Source organism: Mytilus galloprovincialis, chromosome 8 (genome assembly GCF_965363235.1).
Source record: "Mytilus galloprovincialis chromosome 8, xbMytGall1.hap1.1, whole genome shotgun sequence".
NCBI classification, from domain to species: Eukaryota; Metazoa; Mollusca; class Bivalvia; order Mytilida; family Mytilidae; genus Mytilus; species Mytilus galloprovincialis.
In genome coordinates, this window is record NC_134845.1 from 3,274,309 (window position 1) to 3,295,741 (window position 21,433).

Below are 21,433 nucleotides of genomic sequence, written 5' to 3' on the forward strand. Positions count from 1 at the left end.
TATATACATGTATCTTTTTATAATCAACCATTTTTTCATCAATGTTTCATGAAAATATTACCAGGGTAATTTTCATTTTCAAATCACAGCTTTTAGCTCTTGAAATTTTGAGAAAAGGTGTATGTATTCTAAGGTGCTTTGAAAGATTAGAAGAGTTGTGTGTATAAATTCAGATTATATACTAAGGTATGATGGTGAACCAAACGAAAACATGATACTGTATAACCTTATTGCATACATTAGAAAAGATATATTTTTTTCAGTTGATAAAATGAGCTTAATATATATGTGTGTCAATGTCAGACGCCCGGTGACTAAATAGGCTTAACATTTCTTTACAATTGAGATTTGATCTTTTAATGATATAACGTTCACAGTTTCAAGTTAAGAGTATAAGAAACAGAAGAAATTATCAAATATCATTCATCTAAAGCAGTTTATCCTCAAAAAGATTGGCAAGCCGGCAGTAAATACTGGTAATTACTGGGAAAAACTGGCAAATACTGGTCAATAAGGGAAGGAAGGAAGCAAAGACAAATTACGTCTTCAACGAGTTTGCTATTCTTTACGGCAAACAAGTAAAATGATGTTCTTTAACAAGTTGGTTATGCTTATGGACTCTCTGTTAATTATATATTTTCTTCATCAAACTAGTTAACTGTGTAAATTGTGTTGCCATATGAAAATGTCTTCAAATGAAAAGACAAATGCAGACTGACCCATTCTGTTTGAATTAATTGATGCTGATGATCATTAACGACCCATCAGATAAACAGATTACATGTAGCAACAGCTTATGACACCTGTCGTAACCATTGATTAGCTTGTGATAGTAAACAAAGTCATAAACTTGTAACCAGGTAAAATTTCATTTCATACTTTAATTTTTATAAACTTTTACCAATTTTATATGAAGATCGATATTGTTAACATTACAGTCAAGAAATGTAAGTTTAGACATAGGAAAACTTTGGAGTAAGAAATATCGCCAGCAGTCGTTTTTTTTTTTTTTTCGCCAGATGAAATAATAAATCTCAAATTACGACATTGGCGACACCCAGCGTGGTCCCTGCAATTGAAATTTTGATGGGACATTATTATAATAAACGGTTGGCATCGAGATATATCTCACCATTTTTTTTTTAACTTTTGATAGTAAAATTAAGAATAGAAAAGGGGAATTTGAAAAGAGACAACAATTTTACCCAACCAAAAATCAGATAACGTCTGAAGTCCTCCAATTTCAACGACATGCATGCAGATATTTTGTGCAAATGTTGAAATTAAAACTTTACACATAAACATAATGAAAAAATTGTTTTAATTAATAATTATTACTCGATTTATTTCACTTGACTGGCCGGAGTTAAACCGGTTCACTCATAATAAACCAGTCCATCTATAGAAAGGTGTTTTAGGATAAACTCATCAATGAAGTGTCCAGTAATTATTTTGTTAATTCCTTTGATGACACTGATAGGTGATTAGAAATCAGTAATAGTTATAACGGCAATCATCCTTATCACACACATCTTCAATTAGACTGTCCTTATGCAAATTAAAACATAAGCTCCGCCCGATTAGTTGAAATAACATTGGTAATACTTGTTTGAATTTGTACAAAATTCATAAATTATATTTTTGATAAGTTTTGATTTACAAAGAAACTTTAATATGTTTAATTTGTTTATCCAACCACAGGTTTAACTAGATATCATTGAGATGGGAGCCATCTCTGTGGGCCCCGCTGTCAATAACATGGGGTAAATAAGTTGTATGGATAATCTGATATGAAGCATTATTTGAAGTTATTACATAGTCTCATGTGTGATTTTGATCTAAGATTTTAAGTTAAAACTGATAAATATTCTCATCTTACTTTCATAGTATAATAGTGATATGACTGCATGATGTGAACTCATTGTTTACTACTCTAAGGTGACTTCTGGATATATGGATTGATGTTTGAACAATATGTTTAAAGGTGCTGCCCAATTGATATTTGTCACATATTTTTAGAATTATGCCTTCAATATATTATGACCCACCAAGTATAAAGTATGAAATATTAATGGTTCTCGAGAGGTAGAGCGGACACAGTTTGTTAAGAACAACGAACGGATGGACAGACCGACAGACTGATCTTAGACCTAGGATGCATACATTATGACACATTCTCTTGTGTTGGTTAATATATATGTTAAGTTGAAAATGTTTGTCAGGTATAAAGTATGAAATAATAACAGCTGTCCTCTCAAAATATAATGTGGATCAAATTTGTTAGCAATGGACAGACCAACAGACAGACAGACCTTTGACCTAGGAAGTGGTACATACATCATGACACACCCTCTGGTGTTGGTTAAAATGGATGTCAAGTATAATATTTGAAATCATAACGGTTCTCAAGATATAGAGCGGACACAATCTTCACCACAGGACACAGGGTTGTCAACTGAAACCAAAGTTTTTTTGACATTGACCTTTGACCTAGGAAGTTGTACATACATCATGACACGCCCTCTGGTGGTGGTTAAAATGTATGACAAGTATATACTTTGAAATCATAACGATTATCTAGATATGGAGCGGACACGATCTTCACCACAGGACACAGGATTGTCAACTCGAAACCAAAGTTTTGGACCTTGACCTTTGACCTAGGAAGTTGTACATACATCATGACACACCCTCTGGTGGTTGTTAAAATGGATGTCAAGTATAAACTTTGAAATCATAATGGTTATCTAGATATGGAGCGGACACGATCTTCACCACAGGACACGGGGTTGTCAACTGAAACCAAAGTTTTTGACCTTGACCTTTGACCTAGGAAGTTGTACATACAACATGACACACCCTCTGGTGTTGGTTAATAATCATGTTAAGTATTAAGTATGAAATCATAACGGTTCTCTAGATATGGAGTGGACACGAAAGTGTTACGGACGGACAGACGGACGGACGGACAGACGGACGGACAGACGGACGGACAGACTGATCACTATAGGGCGACCCGCCGTCGGCGGGGCCCTAATTAATCATGTTGTGACTCCCTATGGTTTCTTAATTAGAGGGCAAGTAAATTTCATAGGGGGTCAATGACGTCATGTCTACTGATAATAGTGACATCATCTATCAATGTTGTTGAGTTTCATAGTTCACAAAACGCTGCAGAAAAAGGTCCCACTTGCAATTAATTCATTACATGGTTCACTGCTGACCCCATATGGACCAAAGTGGGTGAATAAAATCAATGGGAGATTCCGCTTTTGGCCTCACCTCCTTCGGATTTTGCTAACCCTCTATGGATTTGTAGAGTCAGTAGCAAACCATATAACTTATAGTATATATAATTCAGTCCCTAATCCACCTTTCCTACAGGATTTCAATAAACTCTCGTTCAAGAAATAAAGACACATACATATATTGTCAAGTCTGTGCTGGCCAGGTTTTGATCCGAATGATATGGTGCAATGAAACCTATTCACCATGTACATGATGTACACTTCTTCCTCAGAACATTGATCTAATTCCACTAACATCAATCTCCTGATAACAAAACATGCACTAATTTGATGACAGTAACATTAACATGCATATCTAACTGACATACATGTATACATGTTTTATCATGTGTTGATAGAATGATCTATCTCTATTCAGGTCACCTACATGTAATTAACAAGGAGATAAAAAGAGACAGCTTGAAGTTGTAATTACCTGGAACTTCTATTTGTACATGTTTGCATTTTACAAGTGAAACTGAAGTCAAAATGTTTTTAATATATATGGAGAAATAAACTCATTAAAGATACCAGGATTGCATGTTTCCGCTACAAAAGACTCGTCAGTGACGCTCAAATCAAAAAAGTTAAAAAGGCCAAATAAAGTATTAAGTTGAAGAGCATTGACATGATTGAGGACCAAAATGATTTTGCCAAATACAGCTAGTATCAAAGGTTATCTATTCCTGAGGAAAAAAAGCCTTAGTATTTCAAAAATTCAAAATTTGTTATCACAGCTAATTTTTATACTTATGACCATATCAGTTAAGAGATAACTGTATTGTATTTAAGATCCGACAGCATCAATTGGTGATTTGATGGAAGCAAATTAAGTTTACTGGCGACGCGTAGATTGACCATAGATTGTTTCACCAAATATGAAATAAGCATGCTAATACAAAGTATGTCATGTGTGTTTCTAAATTAAGCTTTATTTTACATGTACATTACAAAAAGAATGCCATAAATTACTTTCACCACTTATTGTAATAGTCCTCCTGAAATCCTTGACCTTCCTCAATGACATTCAATTTAATACATAGTACACATGTACTACCATTACAATGTTGTGGTGTTTTCCAAAAAATGTATTATAAACAATACATATACATGGTATACTATTACATAATATCAAAGACATAATATCATTCATTGAAGGGCATATATAATAATGTATATTATTATCGGTCAAATTTAAATTCTATTATACTGCATATATATTAGGAAATGATCATGTATCTTCACTTCATTTGAGGAACATATTATTTTACCTCACAAAAAGGTTCACTAACAGTTAAAATTGCCCCTTTAATTTTAACTTTTATACGCTCATTGTAGAAAGGACATATAATTATTGTTCATCAATGTCCATCAAAATTTTGAACGAATACACAAATTCACTTGATATAATTTTCATATAACTTTTAACACATTACAATTGACAACAGAAAGTTACCTTTCAAGTATCTTTATTTTTGACTTTCTCATTCAAGAGTTATGGAACTTTGACTCTTACATATAAGGCAATTTTATGCAAGTGGCAACCTAACCCAAGTATTCCTGAATTGATTTCCTCCAAATTTTTAATTATTGTGGGGATTGATGAAAGGAAGTGTAAAGCACCCTTGTGATATTTTTAATTTACAGATTGTTGTTCTAGATTTACAAAACTTAAAAGTTTTGTTTTAATTTAATTAAGACAATTTTCACAAATCACACACTAACTCCAGTATTCAGGGATTGATTTCATCCAAACTATATTATTGGAGGGATTGATCAAAAGAAGCTCCTTTCTAATTTTTTAATTATCTGATTTGTCATTACAGAGTTATGGGTCTTACAATTGCCAGATTTTGGTTGCCATATTGTATAATTGATTTTACTTGGATAGATTGGAGGACTAAATGTGGCATTCAAGACTTTGAAATATATCAATGTATTCTTGCAACAATTTCTGTGTACACAATTAATAAAGGTGTATCATGCACTATTGGAACAGCTGTTTTTTTTTCATTTTAATACCTAGCCAAAATAGTCAAAATCTTACATAGATCTAGTTGTGATATAACTTTACAAAATGACTTCTTTTTGGCACACCACATTACAAATGAAACAAAGTAATGACCCCTTAATTTTGTAATATTTGTTTTAAAAAATGAATTTTGATCCAATTTTATCATAATTTGTAACAGTTTTTATATGACATGTATAAATTAAGCAAAAATGATGTACATGTCCAAAATAAATTTTATTTTGGGAGCCAGTCCTGATCCAGGTGTTGTGTCTAACTTTATGGTTTATAAAACGCATATCCATTTAATACTTTTTAACAGAAAGATGAAATTCAAGACCAAATTTTGCCAGGAGTGAACTTGGTCCTTTACGTAAAAATTTCACTGTCCAAATAAATTCATTATTCAAGGTTGTAAAACAATATTTCCTCTGTTGAAAGGAGTATACTTTTACATTTGTTAAAGTATTAAAATAGTTACTGAATGACCATATTCGTTTGACCGCTTGTTAACCTCAAATGTACAAAAATGTATCTTTATCATAGGGAACCTGACTCTACTTAAAAACATTACAAACTCCATGGTCTCTTCACTCTTCAAGTATAATGTTTCTCTGATCATAAATTTAAACTAGAGGCTCTAAAGAGCCTGTGTCGCTCACCTTGGTCTATGTGCATATTAAACAAAGGACACAAATGGATTCATGACAAAATTGTATTTTGGTGATGGTGATGTGTTTGAAGTTCTTACTTTACTGAACGATTTTGCTTCTTACAATTATATCTATCATGAACTTTGCCCATTAGTAACAGAGAACTATATTTGGTAAAAATTTACATAAATTAACCAAATTAATGAAAATTGTGAAAAATTGACTATAAAGGGCAATAACTCCTTAAGGGGTCAATTGACCATTTAGGTCATGTTGACTTATTTGTAGATCTTACTTTGCTGAACATTATTGCTGTTTACAGTTTATCGCTATCTATAATAGTATTCAAGATAACCAAAAACGGCAAAATTTATTTAAAAATTACCAATTGGAGGGCAGCAACCCAACAACCAGTTGTCCAATTCATCTGAAAAATTCAGGGCAGATAGATATTGACTTGATTAACAATTTAACTTCTTGTCAGATTTGCTCTAGATGCTTTGGTTTCATAGTTATAAGCCAAAAACTGCATTTTACCCCTATGTTCTATTTTTAGCCATGGCGGCCATCTTGGTTGAATGGCCAGGTCATCGGACACATTTTTCAAACTAGATACCCCAAAGATGATTGTGGCCTAGTAGTTTCAGTGGAGATTTTGTAAAAGATTACTTAGATTTATGAAAAATGGTTAAAGATTGACTATAAAGGGCAATAACTCCTAAACGGGTCAACTGACCATTTTGGTCATGTTGACTTATTTGTAGATCTTACTTTGCTGAACATTATTGCTGTTTACAATTTATCTCTATCTATAATAATATTCAAGCTTAAGATAATAACCAAAAACAGCAAAATTTCCTCAAAATTACCAATTCAGGGGCAGCAACCCAACAACCGATTGACCGATTCATCTGAAAATTTCAGGGCAGATAGATCTTGACCTGATAAACATTTTTATCCCATGTCAGATTTCCTCAAAATGCTTTGGTTTTTGAGTTATAAGCCAAAAACTGCATTTTACCCCTATGTTCTATTTTTAGCGGTGGTGGCCATCTTGGTTGGTTGACCAGGTCACGCCACACATTTTTTAAACTAGATACCCCAAAGATGATTGTGGCCAAGTTTGGATTAATTTGGCCCAGTAGTTTCAGAGGAGAAGATTTTTGTAAAAGATTACTTTAATTTACGAAAAATGGTTAAAAATTGACTATAAAGGGCAATAACTCCTAAACGGGTCAACTGACCATTTTGGTCATGTTGACTTATTTGTAGATCTTACTTTGCTGAACATTATTGGTGTTTACAGTTTATCTCTATCTATAATAATATTCAAGATAATAACCAAAAACAGCAAAATTTCCTCAAAATTACCAATTCAGGGGCAGCAACCCAACAACCGATTGACCGATTCATCTGAAAAATTCAGGGCAGATAGATCTTGACCTAATAAACATTTTTATCCCATGTCAGATTTCCTCAAAATGCTTTGGTTTTTGAGTTATAAGCCAAAAACTGCATTTTACCCCTTTGTTCTATTTTTAGCCGTGGCGGCCATCTTGGTTGGTTGACCAGGTCACGCCACACATTTTTTAAACTAGATACCCCAAAGATGATTGTGGCCAAGTTTGGATTAATTTGGCCAAGTAGTTTCAGAGGAGAAGATTTTTGTAAAAGATTACTTTAATTAACGAAAAATGGTTAAAAATTGACTATAAAGGGCAATAACTCCTAAACGGGTCAACTGACCATTTTGGTCATGTTGACTTATTTGTAGATCTTACTTTGCTGAACATTATTGCTGTTTACAATTTATCTCTATCTTTAATAATATTCAAGATAATAACCAAAAACAGCAAAATTTCCTCAAAATTACCAATTCAGGGGCAGCAACCCAACAACCGATTGACCGATTCATCTGAAAATTTCAGAGCAGATAGATCTTGACCTGATAAACATTTTTACCCCATGTCAGATTTGCTCTAAATGCTTTGGTTTTTGAGTTATAAGCCAAAAACTGCATTTTACCCCTATGTTCTATTTTTAGCCGTGGCGGCCATCTTGGTTGGTTGACCGGGTCACGCCACACATTTTTTAAACTAGATACCCCAATGATGATTGTGGCCAAGTTTGGTTTGGTTTGGCCCAGTAGTTTCAGAGGAGAAGATTTTTGTAAAAGTTAACGACGACGGACGACGACGGACGACGACGACGACGACGGACGCCGGACGCAAAGTGATGGGAATAGCTCACTTGGCCCTTCGGGCCAGGTGAGCTAAAAAGGGAATCATAGAAGTAATTGATACTACATGGTCAATAACAATGGGTAGAATTCCTCTCCCAATGAGCACCCTTGACAAGTATACCAGACTGTTATTTTTAAATTTTATAAAGTTTATTGAGAAAATACTCATAAATTTCTATTTTAACATGTACATCTACCATAAAAAAGCTGTTGTCTTTTGAACTTTATAATTTACTGAGCAAATGATACGCCCAGTAAGGAATAGTGAAACAATTGAAATACATACCCAAATCATTGTCTGACATGTAAATTAGAATAGACTTAACAATGGTCACATGATAGTCCCATGTCAGATTTATAGCAACACAAGAGTCCCAGACTATAATAGTCTTCTGACATGGAAAAAATGTTCTCAATGTATGGAAAATTAATACAGCTATTTTCAATTAAGACTCCAAATACATTTAATAATACTGGGCAACTTGGCATGGGTCAATTGCTTATCTGATTAAGGTAGATTATAAGTATATACTTTTTGAAACAGAATTTTCGTATAATTTGCCAAAATGAAGATTTTAATATGCTTTTTTTCAAAAATATAATAAAAAGTATGGGACACCGTGCTATTTTTCAAGCTATGAGTCATTGAAATTGCCCAAATTTGGTTAGATTGTTCATGAAAAAAAAACATTTGTGTGAATAAAAAATATTCTATGAGATAAAGAGTTTTGAAATAAATTGTGAAAAGATAGGTTTTATAATATGTTTTAAGAAAATAAAGAGACAAAATGGTTTCACCAAATTTGTTTTCTTGCTACAAGGCCACACCAATTCAATTTCTTGTTCTACAGATTTTTGGACTCCAAAAATTTGGGCGAGCGAGCGATTTGAAAATTTTAATAAAAAAATATTTAATTTGCAAATTTTTGAGGCGAAGCTTAAAAAGTAAAGGCGAGCGATTAAATTTTTTTTTGTAAACATAAAATAGTAGGTTTTGACTATATGAAAACTTGATTTATCACTTGTACCTTGACATTTCTTTAATTTATGCAGTATTTTTTCCCTGTTCAACAAGAAATAATTGAATAATTAAATCTGGTCTATGTATGTGTGACTGACAATGAGACAATTCTCCATCCAAGTCATAATGAGGTTCAGAACAACCCCTTAATGTTATGAATATCCCTTTTATGAGAGGTCAATATAAGTTATAATATATTTTTTTTTGTAAAAACACTTTTAGTACAAAAGCGCTAATATTTTCCCAAAGAACTATACTAACCATATGGTATTAAATTCTCAAAGCATGTCCAAGAATTTTGTAATATTCCTGGACTTTAACATTTACTTTAACAGTTTGATATTATTCAAAATAAGTGGACCCCTCTTTTAGAAAAGTTGTTTAAAATACAATGTATTTCTCCTTTTTTTTGAGTAAAAAATTCTAAGTTTTCAAAGGTTTTGTATAGTAGCACTATACAAATCCTTAGTATTTCTATTTTCTTTTCTACAACAGTAAATATGGTAAAATGACCCCTTCAAGGCCCTTGTCTGAGGGATAACATGATAATAACAAACATAGGTCAAAGTACGGTCTTTTACACAGCTTTGATCCAGACCAAACAGCAAGCTATAAGGGACCACAACTTAGTATTGTACACAATTCGAACAGGAAAACCAACGATCTAATTTTCCAAACGGGAAAATACCAATGAACCACATCAACAAACGATAACTGTTGAACGACAGGTCCCTGAATCAAATCAGGACAGGTGAACAAACCTGCAGCGGGTATGACCATCAGCATACATTATAATTGCAGTTGAAGGCAAATCCTACAGAAGTTCTTTGCACTTTATTTTAACAACGAACATTTTTTGATAGGGAATATAAGTCAGGGGAAAAGAAACTAATGTTTTGTTCTGTACAGGTATTTCCGCTGTTATATATTTATTTCAGAGCACTCCTACTTGGAATAAAAATTGGTTTCATGCATATTCTCACAGATATTTACAGTGCTTATAGGTTTAAAATCGTTATATAAAGGTTATACTGTGATTTTAAAAACAAATGTTGAGATCTTTTTATAATATTTACAAAAAACACAGTGCGGGAAATGGAAATGATTACATATCCGGATGCGGGAATATAATAAAAATTTTAAAAAATCTGTTTTGAAAAAAATAGGTGCGGGGGGGTCCGTCGAACAAGGAATTAAATTGGTGTGGCACAAGTAAAAATAAAAATTTTCCCTATTCTTCCAGTATATTTTTTTACTAAAAGAGTTATCTCCCCTTAAATGGCTCATAAACAATCGAAGCTATTAAATTGTTATATAACTTTTAAATATAGAATTCAGTACATGTTAAAACAATTGATTAGTTTTTATTTCAAAGATGTTAACAAAACAACGTGTGAACACAAAACATATTTCACATGGGCAGTGTGAATAAAATAACATGCTTCACATGGGCAGTGTGAAACACAAAACATGCTTCACATGGGCAGTGTGAAATTCAAAACATGTTTCACACAGGCAGTGTGAAACACAAAACATGCTTTACATGGGCAGTGTGAAATTCAAAACATGTTTCACATGGGCAGTGTGAAACACAAAACATGCTTCACATGGGTAGTGTGAAACACAAAACATGCTTCACATGGGCAGTGTGAAACTCAAAACATGTTTCACATGGGCAGTGTGAAACACAAAACATGTTTCACATGGGCAGTGTGAAACACAAAACATGCTTCACATGGGCAGTGTGAACATGGCCTTAGTTTAATCATGTTTAGATCTGCAAAACCATTAATAAAGATTGATAGCTACAAAATGAAGCTTTAAGGTTATGCCTCCAAGTTCCCAATATAAATAGCTTACTAAAGACAGAGGCTGCAAGTAAGTTGACTCCTAGGTCTGGAACTTTACAGTTTGGGAAGTAAGGTTGTAAGATGTACACAGAGAATATCAGTGAACATGCCGCTATAGCCACTGGACAAATTAATATAAAACTGATCCATAAACTAACAAATGCGACACCATCTCCGAATGCTCTATGTATGTAGATATACTCTCCTCCAGATTGTGGGAATGTTGTCCCCAATTCAGCAAAACACAGTGCACAGAGGCAATTGTACAGTCCACAGATAACCCACATAACAAAGGAAAATCCAACGGACTTCGTCTCTTTGAGTATTCCTACAGGAGACACAAATATGCCCGAGCCAATAATGACTCCAATTAGAATCGCTACACCATGGATAAGCTTTAAATTTCTACCAAGTTCAACTTTTTCGATGACAACTTTCAATTTCTCATCCTCCATACCACCTTTAACTTTTTCTATTGAATTTGATGTTGTCATGTTTGCTTTTATGTCACAGTATATATTCCTTAATGTTCAGTAAAAAGAAAATTTTTTTTTTTACATAATCCAATTTTGTCATCAGACAACAAATATAAATACTATTGACTGGCTCAAAATCACTAACGAGCTACAGCTGTATGTTTGTACCAAATAGACATAGAAAACAAATACTTTAAGAACTCCAAAGTTTATAGAATTGATACCATTAAAAGCCACCTTACTATCATAAGAATGGCCAATTATAAGTTACTTCATTGTATTTGAGGATGTATCAAAGATATATGGTGCATACATTATTTATTACTGATGACCATGCTGATTATATTATGTTATTGTCACCTAATTAAACTTATCCCAAATAAAGTTAAATTTGTTTCCTGAACTATAAATATGACAAAGAGATCAATGATACAGAAACATCCCAAACTTAGAAACAGCTGAACCATGATGGTTTTAACTGCATGGCAATTTCAGTATATAGATCTTTGCAATTGTCCTCTATCAAATTCATGCACTTTAAACAATAAGATCATGAAGATATGCACACAAATATAAGAAGTGGTATTTTGATATATATATATATATATATATATATATGTACATGTTTACACACACACACACACACGATACAGTACTGTCTACCGGTAAAAAGATGGTGGACAAACAAATTAACAATGAAAAAATTCTTACTTTCAACTTTAATTCAACATGTACATGTGAAGAACTTCTTCAAATTATTACAGATTGTATATTGTACATGTACAATCGTACCTTTATGTATCATAATTTTTTTTTTTGTATCAGAAAATATTATAATGTACAATGTTTATATATGTATAAAGCAATTGTAGACATGTTCATTTGTCATGTTTGTCCATGTACATGTATATATATATATATATATATTTGCGAAAGCAAATTTACAGATCTAACATTGTTGGGTTGATGTTTAGACGAGTTGTATATATACATTATGTACACAGCCATGTATCACCATCATTGATGGCGATCCGATGGATACATCTGTTGTAGAGTTGTCACTGACTCAGACGTACTTATAAATATAATTATTTTCTGTGACTGTATATTACATTAATTTGTAGGATCCTTTACTATAGATAAGTTAGCTGATCTGTAACAATAACATCTTCATGCCTTATATATCATGTACTGTAGTACGCCGCTAGATTAAAACTGACGAGGAAAGGTAACACACTGCCAGCGAAAGCTCTTTTTTTGAGAGCCCAGGTGGTTGTGTGGTCTAGCGGGACGGCTGCAGTGCAGGCAATTTGGTGTCACTATATCACAGTAGCATGGGTTCGAATCCCGGCGAGGGAAGAACCAAAAATTTGCGAAAGCAAATTTACAGATCTAACATTGTTGGGTTGATGTTCAGACGAGTTGTATATATATATATATATATATATATATATGAGCCAGTCCATGCGAAAAGGTACAAAAACGAAAAATTTACGAAATTCTAAAAAGTGTGCATAATTATTGGTAGTAGACTTGTGATTTATAAAACACATTTACTTTCCCTCATATCATCAAGCTGTGAGCTTCACGCACCTGCGAGTGTTGAGACCCCCCCCCCCTAGTTTTATCAAGATTTTTAGTGAATTATTTCATATATTTCAATCATTTTCAAAGTACAGTTTAAATGGCTTGATTTGCCAATTGATAACGTTAAACCTGGTAGCAGTGGGGATAAGGCTCTCGCTTACGATGCGGATATCAATGCAATCAAACAAGGCAACGGTTCGAATCCCGTGCAACTAAGGTTGATTTATATAATATTAAATAACTTAACTTAACTAGGTTGATTTATATAATATTAAATAACTTAACTTAACTTAAATTTCAATTTCTAAAACACAAGATGTCATAGTTTTTGCATTTTCCCTCATGTTTTAATGTTGTCTTTCTTTCTTTAAACCTGTAGAACTGACGGAAATTATTGACTTTTGTCTCTGTAGTGTCATAATTTTTTGTAGTTTCTGGTCGGTATAGCATTAGTCCGGGGAACAAATGATTTTACACTTGCTCAAATACCAAAAATTCAGATATTTCTACGTCTTTTTCGGTTTTAGTTGACAAATTCGGGATAGAATTGACAATCTTATGAATGTTTACATTAATGTAATTTTTTTTCGGATAAAATCGTTTTTCAAAAATACTATAACAAACTTTGATAACGTGTCCTGTAAAGTTTACCAAAAGGACTTTTTGTACCTTTTCGCATGGACTGGCTCATATATAAGTACGTCTGAGTCAGTCATATATATATAACATTGTAGGCATGTAAATGTACATTTATGATTTGGTACTTTACATTTGCACTAAATAAATCTTTCATTTGCCAACAAACCAAATTATTTTGCACCAAAATATTTCATAATTGTCAATACCATAGGTACTTGGGGATACATGTAGGACAATTTTTTTTTTTTGCCCTTCCCCTTTTTTCCAAAATCTGTTATTTTTTCGTTTTCTATTAATTATTTTCAATTATTTTCGCATTCTTCTGTATCATTAGAACATATACAATGTATATACATGTATTACAAATAATTTGCATTTGCTATCTACTATCAATTCCAAGTTTACTCTCCACAGCAGTCACTGATAAATTATTTTTACAGAGAGCCAATGAACTTCTTTCCTTTGATTGTCTTACTGACTTGCACCAAATTTAGGCAAATTATGTCCATCTTTGAAAAAAACATTTTTATTCATTGTATTTAAGTTTCTCTCAGTAATGTACATGCTGTACCTTAGTGTTTTATCTATGTAGAGCTAAATAAGGGCATGGTAAATTTTTTTACCAAAAGGGCACTTTGTGCATCGACTTTACCAAAAAGGGCACATAAATAAACTAGTAAGATACACATTTTCAGTGTTTCTCATTAAAAAGATATATAAATTTAACAAAGTTTAGCTGGTACATAATATAATGATATTAGTATAATAGTCCCAGAGTTAAGCAACTTTAATAAATAAATTGAAACAATGCATATACATGGAAATATATACATTAATCAAGTTGAGGCCAAAAAAAATATAGTCTTGTTTCCTGCTACAAGTCAGAAAAAATAGGGTAGGTAGGTAGGTAAATAATTTTATTCTATTTTTTATTTCTCTTCATTTTTTCAGGTATAAACTTCTGTTGCATAATAATTTCGTTTTCATGTTATAATTTTGATATAAAGTTTGAATAAGGCCATAATAAATAATAGGTTTGTTCGCCCAAATGCTACCTTCCCAGAAAAAAGCTGCCTACTCAAATTCTTTTATTGTCCTGATTTGAAGAAGTTTTTTTTAATCAAATAGGCATGAAGACTAATAAACATCTGATACTTCAATTTCTTTTTATGAAAAAAAAAGAGAAAATGCCTACTTACCTACCCACTGTCTCAACCTTTGGGTAGGGTTGGGCAAACCAAAATAATTTTAAGTGTGGCCTAAACTGTACAATAAAGACAGCAAAGTTCATGAAAAAATCTGAGATTTGTTGAAAATCAAAATTTTGTGAAATTCCTAGCTTTAAACAAAATTTTGACTAGCCCGTCGGACTACTGTGATGAAATTGATTTTTTCTTTTAAAAATAATTTTATTTTGTCAAAAAAAACTTTAGGGTCGGTCGGGAGGCAGGAAACAAGACTATATTTTTTCTGGCCTGATCTAACCAATGTCCGTCAGCTGTGCCATTCATGAATGTTTAGTTAATTAGTTAAAAGGTTTCTTGTTATCTCAATGTGTTTATTACATTTAATTCATGTGGGAAATATGATTTGATCGATCATTACGAGACGTAGAAAAAGGGGGAAAACGGAGGTTGACTGAAATTTTTTAGGACGGAGCCATTTATTTGTGCCACGATTACGTAAAACATTGTGTATGGTGCAATACGCTACGGAATCGAGCAACTGGTGTCTTCTTTATTATATGGCAGATAAAACAACAAAATAAATGAAGACTAAACATGCTAAAAGTAGTTTGTATTCAAAATTCAATACAAATGTAATAAATTACACCTTTTACCTGTTAATTACCTGAATAAAAATTTCATTAAAATAATTGCCTAACATTACAGTTCATGCTCTCCTGAGCATTTTTCATGCAATAACTTTCTCTGTATCTCATATAATAAAAAAGATACAGCAGTCTGAAAAAGAATATACTGTTCTAATGAATGAACACAAAACAAATGCAGCAGCAGCACCCATTTTTCTAATTTTTTGTGTACATTGTAGCGTTGAAAGGGTTAATGCAATAAATGGATTACAAGTTTACTTCAGGCAACTTTCATCACGTTCTAATGAAGTAACACACTGATTTTGCTGAAATTAAGAATGATTTAATGTACGCTCTAGAGTCTCGCGGAAGAGATACATGTTGTCTTCATGAAATAACATGCAACCAACTTTAGTCAATGCTTGTCGCCCTTCGATCAGCGAAAAACCGATTTCGATCCAGATAACACTAAAGGGCACATGGCGTCAAATTTTTCAAAAGAAAAGGGCAATAACAATATAACATCTGCACACGCTTAAAACATGTGTCTCATGTCTATCTCTAGATTAGCCTTCCGTGACAAGGTAACACTACGACTATTGAAGTTATATTCTAACATAGCAGATGTGGTCGAGTGGTCTAGAGCAGTAGACATGACGCTAAGCGATTGGTGCTGTAGTGTATCAAAGGTGTGAGTTCAAATCCCGCAGAGGGACGGACAAAAATTTGTCAGCAGAAAATCTAACTCTAACACTGTTTGGTGTAATTTTCAGACTTATATATATATTGGGGACATTAAGGGATGTATTTGCAAAGTTATGGTCTTCGTTCTCCATATTTATAATTTGTTTTGTATCATTTTTATCATCTTCACTTGAAGCAAGCAAATTTTTATAATGAATCTCCCATTCTTTGGCAAGTTATTTTCCTTTTTTTTTTGTATAATTTCTAATGCCACCCCAAAATTCTCAGTGTTCTTTTGTCTATATCATTCAAAACATCAATTATACACAAGCTGTTTCTGTGGAAATACTGGATATTGGATGTTTAGTTAATTACAATTTCATGTAATTACAGGTCATATTGTTCTCACTTGGGTGATAAAATAAGTGTCAACAGTACATTTCGACATGTGCCAGTTGGGCAATTATATGCCAACATGTGATAAAAAAATATTCAAACAAAATACAATATGTGTTGTTATAGCAATTATTAATTAATAAAAGATAAAATACAGTCAGAATATATAATTGATTTCAAATTAAGTTTTGATCATTAATTTCCAATAAAGAAAACACTTATATTCTTCTAGTAGTCCGAGTTTGTTACAAATGTATAGTCAGAATATTGTATTTTTGCAACGGTTTGGAATGTCGCTGTTCTGCTTGCAGATAATTCTTGAGCTGTTTATTATGTTTGTGCTTTTGGTTGCTCTGGTCAAGCATGTTTTTACTTCATTCGAATTTGTTGCATATTTTTATTACATGCTATGTATATGTGAGATTTCAACTTCGTATTACAGGTTGTTTTTATATGTCAAAATGCACTGTTTTTATGTTATTTATCAGTGATCTGGAAGGTTTTTTTTACTATGGGCCCAGGGCCCCTCAAAAATAAATTCAATGGGCCATTTTAAAAAATAATGGGCCATGTTGTCAAATGAGTGGGCCATTTTAATTGACTTCTGTAAAAAAAAATTATCAGTATATTTTGGCAAAGAGGTGTTGATACTTACCTTTATGATTTTAAATAAAATCATGGATATTGTTCCTGTGATTTTATAATTTCAATTTCAATGAATATACAATAACTTCTTCCAACCCCAACAATATTTAAGTCAACCTTTATTTACAATGTTTAAACTGGTACTGTTGCCTTGTTCATGTTCATGTTTTTTTGTACATTAAATTTGGGTCTTCGTCGATACCATACTAAACGTTCCGTATCAGAGGACATTTCTGGCATTTCCTCTGCACTTCTTGTATTATTATAACTTCATCACGGTGACAAGAATAACAGTATAGAGTACCATTAATTCATACATTGAAGAACATAACAACAAATCGCTGAAGTCATGTTTACAAAATGTGAAAACGAGCCAAAGACCAAAAAATGACAAGGACAGTTAGGACACAAAAACTATATTCCTAAAAAGTCTTGGGGTTCTTCAATCAAAATAATAGCAAGCTAAACTACATTAAATGAGATTATTATTAGAGTTAAATCTCGTCTGTACTAGCCAAATTTCACAAATTTAAAGTTGTTTATAAACAAATATATCATGAATGATGGTTAATTACGTTTTTCTGGTTATCAGTTAGACCCGCAAGGTTCTATTATTACAATAGGAAAACACTGAGACGTTAAATCGCATGGTTCTATTATGATAGGGAAACACCCGAGACGTCCCAAAAATATATATAGGTGCTCCTATTATTGTAACTCGAATAATTCAAGCCTTTTCCGTGTCCGATTTTCTCCCACACGAGGGCTTGAACTCCTTATGATCATTGGCCGCGTCGCCTGCTCTCTGAGAGAGAGAGAGCCAATCGGCTGCGATCAGGATAATGAGTCTGCGCAACTGTCTTGTAGTTGTCTTACCAAACACGTGTATTCAATTAACACAAATCCGATAATAATTAATTAACATCAATTAACATCAGTTTACATCATTTAACATCAATTAACATCTGGAACTCCTCCTTCTTTGGCTGCCAACTTAATATTGCATAGCGGTGTGAATTTTCCGGTTGACGGTCTTTATTGAGGAAGACGTTCAGGCGTTAATGTAGCCTTCGTAGATCAGCGGAATATAACGACTGAATTATTGGGGTTACTATTATTGGAGGAACATTACACAGTTGTGAACACACACATTGCGGCACGGAACACGATCGGAAATTCATTTGACTATATCTAAACATTTCGAAACGAAGTGAAAAATATTGTGCGCCACGTGGGCGCTTACATTTATCACTGTATGCACCATTTCTTGTCAATATGCGCTATAGGCGCAGGGCGCAGGTCCTTCCCGATCACTGATTTATATGTTTTTATATTCGGTCAAAAGCTCCTTAGAGCTTGTGTTGCTTATTTGTATCTATGCCGAATCAAAATAAAGTTTTCTTATCTTATCTTATCTTAGAGGCCGAGTTTGTTAGTCCGATTTTGTTACAGGCCGAGATATCATGGATTCATCATAGTAATCACTCTTGAAAAATTAGTAGGTTTACTGCAACTTTACTGTAATAATACTTACTGAAAATTGATGTAGCAAGAAGAGCTAACCCGTTATCAGGGATGTTACAATCAGGGAAAAGTGGTTGTAGTATGTACATAGAAAATATCAGAGCTGATGCTGCTATTCCAACTGGACAAATCAGGATAAAATTAATCCATAAACAACAAAATGCTGGTACCTCTCCAAATGCTCTATAAATGTAAATGTATTCTCCACCTGATTCTGGTATAGTTGTGCCTAATTCTGCATAACATACAGCACAAAGAGCATTATAAAGTCCACACACAATCCACATAACAAATGAAAGTCCTATAGAATCAACTTCTTTGAGTATTCCAACAGGAGATACAAAGATTCCGGATCCTATGATGATGCCTACTATTATAGCCACTCCATTAAGAAGTGTTATTTCCTTTTTGAGTTCTATTTTAACCTCCGGATCCTCATCGCCTTCTTTAAGAATTTTACTGGTAACGGTCATGTTTGGATCGTTGTGTGTTTTGTTTACAAACAAGAAAGTTGATTCCTGTTAAATTTAATTGAGTATTTCTCCCTCCTTTTTCTCTCTTCAATTGTATAAGAATTTTTTTAACAAATATAACATAAAATAAGTCTGAATTATATATTTGTTTTCACTTTTTTTCTTACAAAATCTGTTTCTTTTCCCGCTAATCTCCCCACGTTGTGAACTGCTTTCAACTGGAAATATAAATCAAGCTAGTTTCTTGTTCTACTGAGCTTTTCTTCGTTCGCTCTATTACAAAATAAGCTACTGAACAAACGCGGACAAACTAAGGAAAGTTTCCGTACGTTGTGATGATGCAATACATCATTTTGATCGACCATAGCTCTGCTCTGTAGCTAGACTAGTTACGCGCATTTAAATTTTTGTTACTAAAATTCTTAGGAAACTATCTACCTTCATTCTGAGAACAAATATTCGATCTATATATATAAATGGATGAATAGTAAAAACGAAATTTCTAGTTTATTAATTTGGTCAAGGATTTGTATATATTTATTATACAAATCCTTAATTTGGTTAATGAGTAATGAAAAGGAAGATACTCTTGTACGAAATGTGTGCTTTCATAAAACATAATGAAAAACACTCATACTTTATACAATTGTTTCAATGTGTTTTATGGATGTGATGCTGATTCTAGCGCATGGTCAATGAACACTAAACAATGGTTTATGTGACTATATACGAAATACAAATACAACAAAGTATTTTATTGGCACAAACACAATTACAATAATTGGCAAAGGCCCATATTTCAGTGCATTGAAACAATGAATACAGCATAATTAAATATATTATAATTAAGAAGCTAAATTCTTATTTCTATATACCAGACATTTATGCATCGTTGACAATGTAATGGAATTTGATGCGACTGTCATACAAGTGAGAGGTTTAGCTAGCTATAAAACCAGGTTCAAATTAATCCACCATTTTCTACATTAGAAAATGCCTGTACCAAGTCAGGAATATGACAGTTGTTATCCATTCGTTTGATGTGCTTGGACTTTTGATTTTGCCTTTTGATTTTTGATTTTCCTTTTTGAATTTTATTCGGAGTTCAGTATTTTTGTGTTTTTACTTTTTATGTATACTAGAACACACCCGTGATATCGCGGGTCCGTGACTGAATTAAAGTATATAACTTTGCGCAAGCATTATTTTAGTATTAGTATTGTAATCTGATAAAGTCATGCCGATTATAAGATACACAGTTTTCTCTGTTTTCAAATCTTTCTGTTTGAACCCGTCGAACTGGAACTTATCAATTATTGGTAATATTAATTATTTGGAAAACAAAAGGTCCTGGAATGGAGTATTTTTTAATCAACAGCATTGTCCTATATTAGTTATAAATAAAGTTGAATTCTTTGATTCACTGTTTTACGTCATGCCCGCTAACAAATTTTTGGAATGGAGTATTTTTTAATCAACAGCATTGTCCTATATTAGTTATAAATAAAGTTGAATTCTTTGATTCGCTGTTTTACGTCATGCCCGCTAACAAATTGAAAACTGTACCTATACGCCTTATTTTTAGTCCAGATGTTTAGTATTCGTATTGTTATCTTAGAAAGTCTTACTGATTAAAATACTACAATTTAGTAGTATCAATCATGTGATTATGACCCGTGTATATAGCATATTGGTATCTTTCGTCCCTCTTTTAATCCTGAATACACCGTTTGGTGGTGCGCCTGTCAGATGCGGAACGTACAGATAAGGTAATAGGTAACAGGTGAATATACTATTGGTATCGGTATTGGACTCGACCCGGAACTTCTTTATTATTGACAATATTAATTACGTGGAAAACAAACGGGCCTGGAGTGGTGTAATTTTTAATCTACACCTTTGTACTATATTAGTTATATATAAAGTTGAATTCTTTGATTCGTCGTTTTTACGTGATGACGGCTGACAAATTGGACCTCGTAGTTTTAGTATTATACTGAGATATAAAAACTTGTCACTTTCAGGACTTTTAAAGAATTGCGATTAATGCAGCTGATTTTCACTACAACATGTAGGAAGTATATTTAATATACTAGTAATAGTTTTAAAGTTTATTCTGTAGTTATAAAATT

General features: G+C 32.8%; 1 protein-coding gene across 2 annotated transcripts in view; it reads right to left on the reverse strand.

The window, feature by feature from the left end:
- The window catches only part of LOC143084886 (large neutral amino acids transporter small subunit 1-like), a 34,363-nt gene extending 14,807 nt beyond the window's left edge, over nucleotides 1–19,556 (reverse strand). The window contains exon 1 of one of the 2 annotated variants that reach the window (XM_076260943.1): nucleotides 18,839–19,556. In XM_076260943.1, coding sequence (XP_076117058.1) covers nucleotides 18,839–19,301 — 463 coding nt within the window. In that variant the 5' untranslated portion in view covers nucleotides 19,302–19,556. Of the gene's footprint in view, nucleotides 1–11,074; nucleotides 11,579–18,838 lie in introns of those variants that run through there. The other variant, XM_076260942.1, reaches the window with a different exon arrangement.
- Nucleotides 19,557–21,433: the final 1,877 nt, after the last annotated feature.